At 26.0% G+C, this 15,783-nt stretch overlaps 1 protein-coding gene across 2 annotated transcripts in view; it reads right to left on the bottom strand.

Moving 5' to 3' along the window:
- LOC145832646 (uncharacterized) overlaps window positions 1–10,900 on the bottom strand; it is a 34,808-nt gene extending 23,908 nt beyond the window's left edge. The window contains exons 1-9 of one of the 2 annotated variants that reach the window (XM_082939946.1): window positions 10,749–10,900; window positions 9,790–9,954; window positions 8,455–8,539; window positions 7,245–7,405; window positions 5,936–6,126; window positions 2,557–2,689; window positions 1,254–1,298; window positions 831–957; window positions 257–410 (exon numbers count right to left, since the gene is read on the bottom strand). In XM_082939946.1, the coding sequence (XP_082796072.1) occupies window positions 257–410; window positions 831–957; window positions 1,254–1,298; window positions 2,557–2,689; window positions 5,936–6,126; window positions 7,245–7,405; window positions 8,455–8,539; window positions 9,790–9,954; window positions 10,749–10,830 (1,143 nt within the window). In that variant the 5' untranslated portion in view covers window positions 10,831–10,900. The remainder of the gene's footprint in view (window positions 1–256; window positions 411–830; window positions 958–1,253; window positions 1,299–2,556; window positions 2,690–5,935; window positions 6,127–7,244; window positions 7,406–8,454; window positions 8,540–9,789; window positions 9,955–10,748) is intronic. The other variant, XM_082939947.1, reaches the window with a different exon arrangement.
- Between the last annotated feature and the right edge of the window lie 4,883 nt (window positions 10,901–15,783).

Here is a 15,783-nt window from a genome sequence, read left to right as displayed (position 1 = left end):
ATCAAATTACTTTATAAAACAAATAAATTTGTTATAAGTTAAAAAAAAACAACATTTTGTATAAGATATATGTTTATTTTAACTGAGCATCATCAATAATAACTATTAGTAGATTAAAACATTGTTTTATATACAAATTCACAAACAATAACTTTGTAAATCTTCTTTATAAATCCTTAGTGTATCTTATAAATGTAGTTGAGAACTTTTATTTTTACTCTTAAAATGCAACAAAAGTTATAACCAAAACAGTTACCTGAGTTGGGTCGACACTGACGTCAACTTGTTCCTGTCCCTTCCTGTCCTTCACCTTCATCAATGACCATATTTCGTTGCTAGGCGACTTATCGGTCAGCCGAAAAGTGGCCACGAATACGTACTGTTCCGGCAACCCTTTCGGAAAGAGTTTGCTGGGGGACAAAAATTGGTTTGTAACAAGTTATAAACTTATCTATGACAGGTTTATTGTTACTTGTTAGTAAAAATAGTTAAGCATGAGCTAAAAATATAAATACTTGTTTTGTAATACTTATATGAATTAGTTGTACCAAAAATGTAAAGTATTCATCAGACTACTATTACAATAAAAAAATAATATCACGTCTGTTGAGTACAAACGTTTAGGCGATTGAAAACTTTAGTTTACTTAGAGTACTAGTTTACTATACATTAAACTTAAACTTATTGTAATGTACGCCTCGATAACCGAAAGGTTTTTTCGTGCACCAGGTCTTTAGACCAAACTTTTTCAGCGCTTTGTTTATTGTTCGATGAACAATATGTATATGTATATATATACTGAACATTAAAACTGAAACAAGGGGAATAACCTGGTCGGAGTTATCCTGTTTCCCGTGACGTGGAAAGCTTGGTATCCGGCTCCCCTTCCCTTCAGATCTCTCACTTCTGCGGTCTTGTTTTCAGATGCAAGCTCGAACGCGGCAGAAACGTCGAAACCTTTTGTGACGTAACAAATGTTTTGTTTCGAAAAAGTCACGTTTGTGTTATTTATAAATATTTTTTTAAACAAAAGTATCTTGATTTTTTGTGTTTTTGTTTTATCTTTTTAAAAGTGTCAGTGTTAGTTTAAACTCATTCTGTTGTTTCAAAAGGGTTTTTAAACTCAAGAATAAAAGAAAATCTTAAAGTTCTTAAGCATCGAAAGTTACTTAGTATCAAATTTATTACTTTATTCTATTTATTAGTTATTAATTTCTACTTAGATTTGATTTATAGTTGAAATCAAAGCTTACCTTTTGCATTTTCTTTTGTAGTTTTGAATTCAGGACAAATAGCATCTGTTTATGTTAGTTTAAAGTTGCATGTACGAACCCAGTATTGAAAACTTATCTAACATAAATACATCTAAGCTTTCTCAGCTTACAATTTTACAAAAAACTGAAAAGTATAAAATCATTATTCTAATTAAGAAGCTTAAATTATCTCAAAAATAATGACGAGCATAAAGTTATTGTTATAGGAAAATTTATTAATTTTTCAAAAAACATAAAACTTTAATGTCAATTATTTTCCTTATCTTAAAAGCTATCTAAAAAAATTTTTTTTATTATAGAGAACGCACCTTTGCCTTTAATTTAAAAAAAAATTATTTAATTTGGGGTTGGAATTATTTCATGGGGTCCCTCCAAAAATAAAGGTTTTTTTTCGTTTTTTTTCATCAAATGGTATTAGAACCAAAAATAAATATTTTTTTTTAATTTTTTTTTTGATTTCCCTTAGTTTGCATGTTATTAAAACTCTTAAATAGTTATTTTATAAATAATGTTAATATCTTTTACGATTTGGCCCAAAATCAAAATGTAGTATATTACACTATCATTTGCCTTGGCCATTTCCTAAATAAAAAATTGATAAAAGGAAAAAAAAAGTTAATAAGAATGTGAATATACAACAAATTTAATTAAATTATTTTATTTTAATTTAGTTTGATGTAATTCACATTCTTATTAACTTTTTTTTTCCTTTTATCAATTTTTTATCTAGGAAATGGCCAAGGCAAATGATAGTGTAATATACTACATTTTGATTTTGGGCCAAATCGTAAAAGATATTAACATTATTTATAAAATAACTATTTAAGAGTTTTAATAACACGCAAACTAAGGGAAATCAAAAAAAAAAATAAAAAAAAAATATTTATTTCTGGTTTTAATACTATTTGATGAAAAAAAACGAAAAAAAACCTTTATTTTTGGAGGGACCCCATGAAATAATTCCAACCACAAATTAAATAATTTTTTTTTTTTAATTAAAGGCTAAGGTGCGTTCTCTATAATAAAAAAAAAATTTTTTAGATAGCTTTTAAGATAAGGAAAATAATTGACATTAAAGTTTTATGTTTTTTGAAAAATTAATAAATTTTCCTATAACAATAACTTTATGCTCGTAAAATAATGCCGTGTTAAACCAGATTGCTATTAATTCGTTTAAATCATAGTAACTCATACGGGTGCCATGAAGAAAAAGTTGTTGGGGCAGATATTCAAAAAGCTAGGATATGATAAAAACTAAATAGAAATTCAAAACTATACTTACTTACGCAGATGAGCTGCCTCAGCGAGTTTCTGATGAGGTCTATCGAGTTGAACGTTTTAACCTGAAAGATGTGCCTGTGATCCGGATCGGACGCGATCTCTTCCAGTTCCACTTCCACGACCGACCCCGAAACCTGGTAAAAGTACGAGTTCGATTGCTACTTTTCAAAAAGACTTTATGTACTTTGTTTTAACATAAAGTTTATAATGAGTATGCATTTACAGCTTGGTTAGTAATAAAACTAACTTTACTTGTTTGATAGTTTGAAAGGTAGTTTAGTTAAAAACGAAATTAAAGAGATATATTTTATTCGGTTTATTTTTATACCGACTTTTTTGTTATGACTTTTATTAATTTGCAATTTTTATTTCATAAAATGCCTAAGTAAAAAATAACTAAACTCAAACTTCAGTCTTTTAATTTATAAAGCTCGTTTAAAAAATTATAATTATAAAAATTGAGTGTTAATTCCACTTTGAAATTTGCTTAAAAATGTTGTTTCATTTAATTTAATCTTTTTGAAAGAAGGAAAACTATAGAAAGCTTATTTTCTTAATAAACAAGTTTACTGTAAACTAAGTTTGGTATATGTTGTATAATCTACAAAGATGTTAATTATATTAACAACAAACTAAAGTTAATTGGAAAAGTTCAAAAAAATATTATGATTTTTAAACATACTTAGCATTGCGTTGTATATGCGTCTACTTAACAAGCTTCAAAAGTTTAAAATTACGTAACTTTTAATTTTACCTGCTGCTACTTGCAACTTTTAACAGCTCTGATTTTAACACAAAAATATTTTTCTAAGAGAACATGAAATTGGTTGGTTGCGTAACTTTTTTCTATGGTAAACTAATTACTTGATACAAAGCTATAAAATTCTGTTGTTTTAATAAGTGATAAATACTAGACTGAAAATAGCTGATAAATTTGACGTTTATAAAGATTCAACTTTACCTTTTTTACTTTATTTTTTTAATTAACTTTTTAGTTTTTAACAAAAAGCGTAAAAGGTTAACATTTTTCCTATAAAAATATGTTTTAAAAGCCGTAATTTTAGTTGTGTTTGTTACTACCATAATAAATTTTTATAAAAAATTCTGAAATTACCTTTATTTGTACTTTTATGTTATAATTAGAAGCAATTAGGAAGAAATTTGACTTAAATTAGGTCCTAACTTAGCTTATTCTCACAATTAGGTGTTTCTATAAACAAATTAATGGTTGGTCGATTTCTAATAATATTGCTTACAAACAGATTAATTTGGTTTTAAACAGTTTTAAAATTTGTTAAATGTCAAACTACTTTGTTTTCATAACAAATTTGCTCATATGATATTTCTGCTTACACATTTCAAGGTTGATTATGAAGTTATTTTTCCGCCATTAAATTGCAGTTAAGCTTTCAACATTAAATATACGGCTTTTGACAATAAATGTAACTTAATGACGGATGGGTGCAAATGAAAGTTTTGACCCATGCAATTAACGTCAAGTTCAACATTTATACGAAGAGTATATGACAACTAGGCTATAAAAAACTCAATTAAATTAATTTTAAATCTTGATTGATTTGACATAAGTTTTATAAGTAAATAAATAAAACTGTGAAAGGCGTAATTTACACCTTCTTTGTTGGTAAATGATGTAGTTTTATTACTGTAATTTTTAAAATACAGCTTTTGAATTACTTTCCTAAGTTTTGTATAAGTAAGTACTAAAATAAAAAATACCATAATTTTAACTAATTAAAAAACAACTTAGAAATACTGTTTGAATATTTTTAAAACATCGTTTACAAAATTGCAAATTGAAAACAAATAATTCAGATATTTTAATAAACATTAAACAAAAGCTTAAAACATGCATTCACAAAAAGAAATTATAAGTATTTTTTTTAAAGTACATAAAGTAAAACTCATTAAAACTGTATCAGTTTGTTTTTCCTAATTAAATAAGACATCACATTTTCTTTTTGAATTACTTTCTAGTGAAATTTCTTAGAATGACTTTAAATATATTAAGAAATGTTGAACTTTTAAGTTTTATATAACAAATATAGACTTTTTCAGTTTTATGTAGAGTTTTAAAGATAATTAGAAATTGTTTAGAAGTGTACAACTGTTATTATTCTGATAATATGAATTAAAACATTTTTTTTTACTTAAAACATTACAAACTGTTTCTTATTTAAAATTAAATAACATCACAAAGAAATAGTTTTTTTACGAGTATTCTTTATTTAGTTTAAAAGTTTAACAAATGCTAAAAGTTTTAGCTTAATACAAAAGTCAAATAAACTGACCACTACAGAAATTCAAATAGTAATTATAATCTTATCTGTTTGCTCCAAATAACACTACAGCTAATTATACTGTCTACGATGTGGTTTTAAAGTAGACTGAAATAGTTTAATTACCAAGATAGAATTGCAAGATAAAATTTCAAAAGTTTTTTTTTTTCATTTCACCGCGCACTGACTGTAATAAATTCGGATTGAATACTTTTACCGAGGTAAAAACTAAATATCTTTTGTATATTACAAGTATTATTGTTTTATTAAATATTGTATATCTGCATTGTAAATCCAAAAAAATGTACTGGTTTTAATAACGTTTATTCTTTTTATTCTATTTTAAACTCATAAGCTTTGACATAACTTGTTAATTTGGTAACTATGTATTTGGTTTTTTTATCTTTGTGTTTTAATTTTTTAGTGAATCTACAGTTTTGTTTTACAATAGTAAAAGTATTTGAAAGTTTTTTAATGATGTCAAAGTTTTTTTGAAAAAAATCAAGGCAAACACCTTATTTTTATAAAACTTAAGTATTTCTTAAGGATCTTAGAACTTACATACTAAACATTATAAAGTAGATTTAACTTACTTTGCAAATCAAAGTCTAATTTCTGTTGTATGTAAATATTAAATATTTAAAAAAACTTTTGAAATTGTTCAAGAATTAAAACTCCGGTAACATTATCTATTAATAGATACTTTTATTACAAAAAGTTGTTTTACAATCGACAAAAATAAAGACTTAAGAGGTAAAAATAAAACAAGTGGACAACAAACAAGATTAAAAGCATGTAAGAAATAGCACTGATAGAAAATATATTTGTATATGCGTTAACTAGCTGGGTTCGAATTAAAAACATTAAACTAATATAGTTATCAATGCAGTCATTAGGATTCCTGCGCCACCGAGTCACACTTTATATTTAAAAAGCTCAGTGGTTAATTACGAGCACAAATATTTACCATTTTGAACTATCATTATCAATAGTGCACAACCAATATCAAATCTGCACTCGATATCAGATTATACTTAACATGAAAACTTAAAAAATTAAGAATTCCCCAAACACGAAACTCACCCCTACAGCGATGACGACGATGCCGCTGTTCAGCGCGTCCTCTGCGGGTTGAAACACGTTGTCCTGACTCCTGCCGTCCGTCAGCACGATCGCCACCCGGTTGTACCCGTTTTCAATGGCCCTCGCCCCATTAGCCTCGTTGAACGCCACCTCAGACATGAACCTGATCGCCTTTCCCGTCCGCGTGTTGCCTGCAGGTTTGGTTGTTTGTAAACAATTTCAAAACAAAAACAAAGCTAGAGGTCCTTAAATTAATTTTCAGTGTAAACATTTTTTAGTTGTTTAAGGGGTTTCGTAATCCTATACTTGCTTGTGTTGAAAGGTAATTGTTAACTTCTATAAAGATATCAGCTAAATAAATAAGCATGGTTCATAAATCAAAAAAATGTGTTTTTGTAATCTTATGTTAATATTGGAACCGTTGTCTTTTTTAAAGTTACAACAAATTAAGTTAAGATAACTTTGTTTTCTGTATGTATTTTGCGGATTTAGATTTAATTATAATAATTTATTCACTTTACGGGTATAAAACACAAATCAAGTACATGATTATTAAACCTTTTTTCATGAGATAGTCAATTTTGAATGATACAGACAGCACTCTTGATACTTAAACCTACGAAGTTTTCGGAATACTCTAAACTCGCAATTCGTTCGGAAAACCTTAATTCTAAAAATCTTCCATTAAAATTACAACTCGGCGATGCGTACACTTTCCTTTGAAGTTCAAGGTAATAGATGGCTTGTTAATGGCGGGCACACGTGCATATGCAATTATGTGTATTACATGCGAACCTGTGTACCGATATTAGATCAGATAAACCTCCAATAGGCTTATCGTTTGTTAAAAACTTTAAACATCGATTTTATCAAAGATCGGCGTTTCGGGTTGTTAAAACGTTATATATCAAACGGAGTGTAATGTAAATGTATTTTTGGAGATAGCATTTTGTTTTATCCGATGATATAATGTCTGAAATTTTGGTTTAAAAAGCAAACGGTTTGAGAAGTGAGTTGAGATAAAAAATAGATGAAACAAAAAAAGTTGGTATTTTAATGAATAAATCAAAAGTTATATAACGTAACAATTCTTATTTTTTAATTACAACTGAAAGGTTTATTTTTTCTAGTTCATCTGCGGGTTTTATATTTAACTTAGTCTTTGTGATGCGGCAACTTATTGTGAAAATAATCAATAGTTTTTGGATGTAAACTGATAAAAGAGATGGTAAAGTAAGACAAATAAATACAGAGTTGAAAGATTTTTGAAAAAGCTAAATTCATTTATCTGAAAAAATAAAGCATTTACCTTCAATGTACTCAGTTTTGTTCACGGCTACTTGCAGGCTGTGAGTGTCAAAGTGGTCGTTCAATGAAATGGCAAGTCTCGGTTCGTCAGAATACACCACAACCCCGATCCTCGTCTTCGATTCGCCAATCTCAAAAGTTTCCACCAATGAGTTCACCCAGCTGTTGCAATAAACAAAAATGAGACGTTGTTCATTAAAAAAACTATGAGTGTAAAAAAAAATTAAATAAAAAGTTCTTTCAACAGTTAATAAGGTTATGGTAGTGATGAAGTACTATGTAGGCAGTAACCTAACTGCCTACATAGTACTTCATACTACATAGCGATCAAATACTATATAGTTTAAAGATTAGCGAGCATAGTTTGATCTAGTTTTGCTAAATATTAAGCTTTGTTCAACTTCATTAAACGTTTTTTTTATTTGTATAACAAAAAAAAAAGGTATTAATTATTTTTTTTAAGTTGACTAAGAAAACTAAAGACGTTAAAATATTATCTAACAGAATAAATTGTTTTTAAAATTAGAAAAATTTAAATAAGATCAATTGAAAACATCAAAAACTTAAGTATTGAACTTAAAAAATATAGTATTTATTGGTATAATTTAGACACTTTAATTTTTGTAAATTATTTGAAATATTGCTATCAAATGTTATTTTCTAAATTCAAAATATTTAAAAAAGAACAAATGCAAAACTAATCACCAATATTGTAGATTTAACTGAATAAACTGTACTGCTAGTTTAAACCAAAAAGATTACAACTTTTGTTGTTTTTACAAACTGATCTAGTACTAGTTTGACAAATTTTTGATAAAACAATCATGATAACTTGTTTTACAACTTGATTAAAACCGCCAAGTTATTCACTTTTCAACTTAAAATATTTTATTAAATAGACTCAAATTTACAAGTTAAATAAACCTAATAGTACGAAAATAATCAACTATTCTGTTTGTAAGTTGTAAAACATTTTAAAACTATTTTTATACTAATTGAATGCAATTTAATAATTTTTAAACATTTTATGACAAGCTTTGAATAAATTGTTAGAAAAAAAGCATAAGTTATACTATTTGTCAATTTTTTCTAAAACAAAGTTTTTAAGATTAAAAGATTAAATAGTAGCTTAAATATTTAAAAAAAAACTATCCTAACTAACTTAACTTTTTTTCTAAGATATACAGTTAACTAAATACAATCAAACTAACTGTCTAACGGATTTGAAATCTTCAGAACCAACAGATGACGAAGCATCCAGCACAAACACCAGGTCGTAGTCGACTGATCTGCATCCTGTTTTAAATTTGCAGTATAAATTTATGAACACTGAAACCAACGTTTCCAAACACTTTGAAGAGCAGTAAGATGAACCGAACGCTTCTTTGTTATCTATAAAAGCTCAAAACTATGCTTGACTTTTTGTTTTTGTAAACACGAAAACAAGTTACTGAAATTGATTTAACAACTGATGAAGTAACATGTTTGCGATTTAATAAACTATTGTTTACAACTATAATTTAAATTAGTAAAAGTATATCAAGGTTTTTTGGTAACTTATATCATACGTACGTAAACTTCCTAACTCAAAAACAAAGTTTATAAGTATGTAGAAAAAGTGTTAAAGATATTTTTTTAATACTCTTACTTTACAAATTTTTACAACTAAGACTTGTGAAATTGTTCTTTTTTTTAGTCATATTATAATTTTTTCAATTAGACAATAGTTTAAATTTAAAAATTCTTAGTTTAATTTAAGTTTGTTTATTTTTACAGTTTTTTTCTTTACTTATTCTGTAGCAGCGAAAAAATTGTTGTTATTTCAGTAAATTTAGTCAAAAATAGTGTGTTATGTTCAGCTAAAGTTAATTCAATACAATTCTAGTAAAACACAAAATGATTAGCAGTTGAATTAGTTATGAACTTTCAGAGAAGCTACTGTTTTGTAACACTTCTATAAAAAACAAGACACCTTCCAATTAAAGCCTAATCGACGTCGGTAGTGATTAGTTAGCTCTTTATTGTGATTGGGTGAGAACGCGTAGCAACGCGAATAACACGAATTCCTTAGATACAACAGTACGCTGTTTGGAGGTGTTAAGCCCAGGTAATCTGGTAAACAACTTTGAGATTTTACCATAATCTTGCGTTGAAACATTTTGTTTTTCAAAATGGGCAGACTTTTAATATTTAAACACCACTACATGCAATGAAAACTTTGAAAACGAATAGCCGAAATGCTGAAAACAAACATCTACGACTAGATTTTAGAGTTCTATTCTAAAAAAAACTCTATACATGCATGTGAACTTTAATGAAATCCTAAACTCTAATAACTTCGAAATTTTAATTAAAAGTTAACTCTAGACAATGATGATTAGATTTCTACGCCATACTAAAATGACTATTTCACTCCACTCAGTAAATGTCTCACAGAAACCCCCTTAAATTTGAATGACTTCATCAAATTTGGGGTGTGTTTTTTTTATTCGAGTGATTTCACATCGATACATGACGTCACACAAACCGATCACGTCACAATATACCTTCTTTGAGGCGATTGTTTGGCTTGTCATGGTTTTCATGTGTACGGTGTCTTACAACCTGGCCCACTATTCCTGTGGTTAAGACCTCGTCTTCGATTTTTGACTTGAGCAACTTTTTAAGGGATCTTTCGCTTTTTTTACTACGACTCTTTTTCCGTCTCACAGCTATTATTGTTTTTAAACTATGTTCTTTAGCTTTATAACTATATCATGCTTTTTAAAAGTCGGATAAAATAAATTTATTTCTACATAAATAACTTTTCAAAATTAATTAAAGTGTTTACTAAGGTTTTCATGCATAGTAGAAATAATTTTAATACATTTTACCTTTAAAAAAACTTTAATTAAAACGATAACACATTTTACAGTATACTTTCTTTATTACACTAATACATGTTTCTGTGTGTTAACGAATTAACACACTTTAACGGAGCCATGAAACTTCCTTGATTTTATAGCTCCGTTGAAGTGTGTTAATCCGTTAACACACAGAAACATTTGTTAGTGTAATAAAGAAAGGATACTGTACAATTTATTCATTTGTTATTATTATATATACCAGTGAACTTGTTTTGCTAGGATCTTTTTTTTTTAAATGCTTAAATCTATATTTTTGAATAGTTTAATTAAAGTGTTAATTTGTGTACAGATTTAGTTAGTTTTATTTAAACTTTATTAAAACTTATTTATGTATGTTACAAAACATAAACATTTAAGCTGCTTAATATCTATGTTTTATTGCAAACATTTCAACACTAATTGCTTTAACTACTTAAGCGCGTTGCTAGTGGAAAATAACTTAAATTAAAAGTTAAATTAAAATACATGTTTTGTAATATCTTATAAATATATTTGCTTGGCATTTTACTAAACTTAAATCAAATAATGTTTTACACAGATCAGCTTGCAGGCAATATTAGCTATTACGTCATGTAAACAACAAGTGTTGCGTCACAAACCTTTTCTGTTGTCAGAAGTTTGTTGAGCGTCGACGAACAGCTGTGACGTCACAGTTAAAATCAAAAGAATAGTGACCTTCATTTGAACATCAATTCCGTTTTATTTTTTCTTAAAACAAAAATATATGAATTAAAAGTGCTTAAAAAATCTGTAAAAAAACTAGTTTGAATATTTAAGCTGGTTTTTTATACCTAAAATAAATTATTTTAGTATAACGTGCATAGTTTTTATTGTTAATTGAGTTGCTATAGTTTACTAGTACAGAGTTTTTGCTAAAAATACCATAAAAATAAAAGAGTATTATTTAAGCTTAAACTTTAAATTCTCACTTTCCAATAACTTTCATCGTTGCTAATTTAGAAATGATTTAATTAGAAACAAATAGAATTACCACACGCAAGTTTTTTAAGTTTAAATTCCATTACTTTAACTAATTTGTAATTTTAACATAAAATTATGTACACGTAAACTTAAAGCACTTTTTAACCAGCTTAACTAAAGTACTAATTTAATTAACCGTTCATCATTGCTCGTTTCAATGCAGGAAACACGTTGTATAAATTTATTTTAAACTTTTTAAGTACTTAAAAAATTATTTTGAAATGCCCCAAATACATGAACTATTAAAAGAAAAACTATATTCTATACTTTCTACACTTTAGTGGTGCTATTATACGTCAGTTCTGAACAACAAATTATACACTTGAGATATTAAAAAAAAAATTAATTCCCAAGAATGTGATAATCCGTATCACACCATCAAAGACTTGATAAAAATCTCTAAAAACATATCAGCAAAAAACACGGTAAAGCTCACATAATCCGCTTCGAACTTTTTCGCCTATTTAGAACGTTAGCAGGAAAATATTAATTTAATAAAATGTAATTTACCATATTTATTAACTTTTATTAATGACGTACAGGTGTTTGATGTTATTAAACTAATTATACATGGTGAAGCATTAGCCTTAGGGTCAAACATAAGAAGTAATCTGCTTAATGTTTTTATTTTTATTAGTTATTACATAGTAACGTTGTAGTTATACGTGTTTCTCGTTCTTTATTAATAAACAAGGCAATATACCGCATTAGAATTTAAACTATTTCGTAATTACGAGAAATCTTTCTTACCATAACAGTTTGTGCATCAATTTTATTTTTTATGTTCGTTGTTTCTGAAAGTTTATAGTTTTAGTTTTGGTAAACTCGACTTTGAAATACATTTAATTAGAGTTCTCGAAAGCACAAAGTATTATTTGTTAGAAATTTATTTTTTACTTTTAATTTACACCGTAATATTTAAACTTAAATTATTTCTGCAAGAAAACAAAAATATTGCATTAAAAAATGCAATTTTAAAATTTAAAAAATTTAAGTTAAAAGCTAGTATTTATATACATTTATAAAAAAAGTATTGCTTAAAGTTTATGACTGTATGTTTATTAAAATACTTTTTGAAAATTAAACACGTTTTCTATACATGCTTTGTTCTTATTAATTTTTTACACAATCCATTTAGTGGTCCTGACTTTTTTATTTAAACCGTAGTTCTACGTATGAATTACTACGTATATTTTTTTCTATACTCTTGTCTAACTATATTTAACGTTTTTTTTTTTTTAACGACATACTTATTATTATGAATTGTATAGAAAATAAGAATTCTTTTAAAGCTATAAAAAAGGTATTAACTACTTTTAAGCAATAAAATAGCTATAAATTTTTATACTTATAACAAACAATTTATGATACTATCAATCAAAAAGTAGTTGTTAGATACATTTAATTTAAACTTATTTTTAAAGGTTTAAATGTCAACAATTCTAAGATCTATATTTACGCGTTTAACAAACTTAACTTGTGCAATCGGTTAAATTATGCTTGTGAAAACAACAAAAAATTTCAACAATTGCTAAAAGCATTGTTTAAAGTACACTTTTTGTAAGTGGCGCGGATAAGTCGTCGAAATTCCGAATAATCCCTTGTAAGTGTTTCTGCGAAGCTTTATGAGTGAAGTTACACTTTAATTCAGTTTAAGCTTTTTACTTTTGAACTTGAACTTATTAATTTCGATAAAACTCTTTTATTGTAGTAAATAGAAAACATTTTTATTAAACAAAAATTTCATAGAAAATTTAAAATTTTATTTTTCGTTTTTATTTTTTAGTGTACATTGTCTTAAAACTGTTTTGTGTTATTTTTTTTTTTAAGTTCATAAAAATGTTCTAAATGTTATGTAGTTAAAAAATAATTTAAAGTATTTATAAAAGTCGATAAAGTTAAAAATGGGTAACCACTGATGGTATAAACAAAAATAAGTTTTATTAAGAATGAAAAAAAATGTTGGCATAAAAGTTGAGTGTTGTTTTATAATTAAACACATTATATATATAACCAAAATATGCAATTATAAAGATTTTTAAATTACTTCGATAAAAGAAGAATTCTAAACACGTAATAACAACAAAGCTGATGCAGTTAATTTAAACGGTTTATATGGAAATAAAACTTCATCGTAACTAAAAACAGTATGAAAATATTTGAAACTAAAACTCTATTTAAAATTAGTACTTGATTATTTTCGTGATCAAGTATTGACGAAAAACTTATTAACGTCATATACTCGTAGACAATATGAACGTGTCTAATAGTTACATCATATTAAAAACTATGAAAACTTTTTGCGATTTCTTAAATCTACTGCATAGTCTGCTATTTAATTCATATATACACTTTTTGGGTTAATAAGTAAACGCTTATATACCTTGTTTATACTTTGTAAGCAATAACAAACAAACATAAAAAAAACTGACAATTTTAAATATAATTAGTCTTTCATGGCTAAATAAGTTATCACTGTTTCATTTAAATAAATCATATCGATAAATAACCTTTAAGTTAACACTTAAATTCAAAAAAGTATTTATATAATAAAAAATTTAAAAGAAACCTATACTCAAACATGCTTTAATACATTAATAAAGTCTTTCCAACTGAAATAAAATTAGTAAATCAGATTTTTGTCAGTTATTCGGTATTTGGGGTTTGTACTACTACTTTTTTCTATTGTCTCGTTTTGTACTTGTAGTAACTTTTTTCAAATGCTCCTAAACTATTTGGTTTTGAAATATTTTTCAGTATTATTTTCGAAACAGTTTATATTTTCATTTTCTTAAAAAGTTATCTTTTAAAACTACTTTTTTTCTTTTTTACTTACATAACAAAGCTTAGTTAGCTTTTTTGTTAATATACAACTTACTAACAATTTTATCAGCTTCAAAGTATTCAAATAACCCTGACATTAGCAGTGTGCACTATGTTTAATTAACTAGTTTAAATAACAGTAGCTCATAATACAATAAGAAGTTCAATTATTTCAATAATCTCTTCTATCTGCCGTTGCCGCTAACCTTAATTATAACTGTCTGAAGTTGAAATAGACAGAAGCTACTGTTGAAAAGAAGCAAACTTGGTTTTAGTTTTAATTAATGCAAATAAGTTACTAACACTTTTTCATTCTAATTATGCATAAAACAACAAAAAATAAAATAACTAAGGTGAGAAATAAAACTTCAAACATAGATTCGTTTTCTTCTTTAAGCAAGTATTTTTTTTTACGTTTTTCTAGTTAATTAAATTTTAATAGTTTTTAGTAAATATTTATACAAACTCAAGTTTTGATTTATGTTATCTCTAGGTTATAAGGAACTAGCTAATGTTTAAACATGCTGTTCAAATTGCTTTTAAAGTTTTTTAAATTAAATAATTTAGTTAAAATATCATCATTAAATTTTATAAGATCTAGTCTGGTTATTTATTTTATTAAATCGGATAGCTTATACGTTGCATACTAAGTATTAAATTTTAAATTTTGCTAATGTCAACAATAAGCTTTTAAGAAATAGACTATATATAGTGTAAAAAATATACTTTTGTGAACTTATCATGAACTTTAGAAAGTCTTTACAACTATACACAACAATTTTTCAATGTATTGCTTTTTTAACAAAATTAAATGAAGATGTTTTAAAACTCAAAACTAAGAAAAATAAACATAACAGCGAAAAAAATTACAGTTGTATAATTAATGATTTTTAGAAAATGATCTGATAATAATTTCACCAATGTTACTTAAAGAGTTTTTAATGTAAAGATTTAAATAGCGTTAGTACTATAAAAAAACAACTGGTAACATCATTATTTTAAAAAAAAGTAGCTCTTAAGTTTTTGCTTTCTATGTTAGACTTACAAAACTTTAAACAGATAGCAAAAACATACCAAATAAAAATATGCGTCTAAAAAGGTCAAAACTATACGTTTTATAGTCGGTTACTCAACTTTTTTTTTTTACTTTATCAATTTATTATGTTCTAACTGTTTTAAGTGTTAACTGTTTAAGTAAATAAACTGAACAATTTTTCAAACATTATATACTTTTTTTTCTTTTTACAGTGCTTTTGTGTTACAGCAAGAAAATTAAAACAAATTTCGTATGACTTAGTAAAGTTTACATCGTAAATTCAAAATAAAAAATAATAATAGTTCTTTTCAACATAAACTACTTTAGAACCTTTTACTCATTTTTCAAATAACCGACAACATATAGGTTTTAAATAACTTGTGGTAAATATAATTAGTCTCAACCTATACGTTTTTAAAAATAGACGTTCAAAGATTTAACTTGAAAATAAAACTATTTTCAATCAAAAGCAAACAGAACTTTTAAATTATTTTATTAGTTTTTGATGTAAGGAACAAACTGATTTGAATAACTAAGTTTTTTTTATATCTTCTAAGTAGATAGATAAATAAAAAACTTAAACATTGTAGTTAAACAAATAACAAGAATTATTGCTAAGTAGAAACTTTATTTTTTATTTTGATTATTATAAAGTATCATAAAAACGTACTTCAGCTTTACTTGAAGAAATTAAAAGAACTTTTTTGAGTTGTGTATTAATGAAAAAAAAAGCTCTGCGTTAAAAAAGACTCAAAACTATTTATTCTGTCGATTAACTATGTTAGATAAATAAG

This window comes from Thalia democratica, chromosome 3 (genome assembly GCF_965202585.1).
Source record: "Thalia democratica chromosome 3, ktThaDemo2.hap1.1, whole genome shotgun sequence".
Taxonomy (NCBI): domain Eukaryota; kingdom Metazoa; phylum Chordata; class Thaliacea; order Salpida; family Salpidae; genus Thalia; species Thalia democratica.
This window is presented reverse-complemented; position numbering and strand designations above follow the sequence as displayed.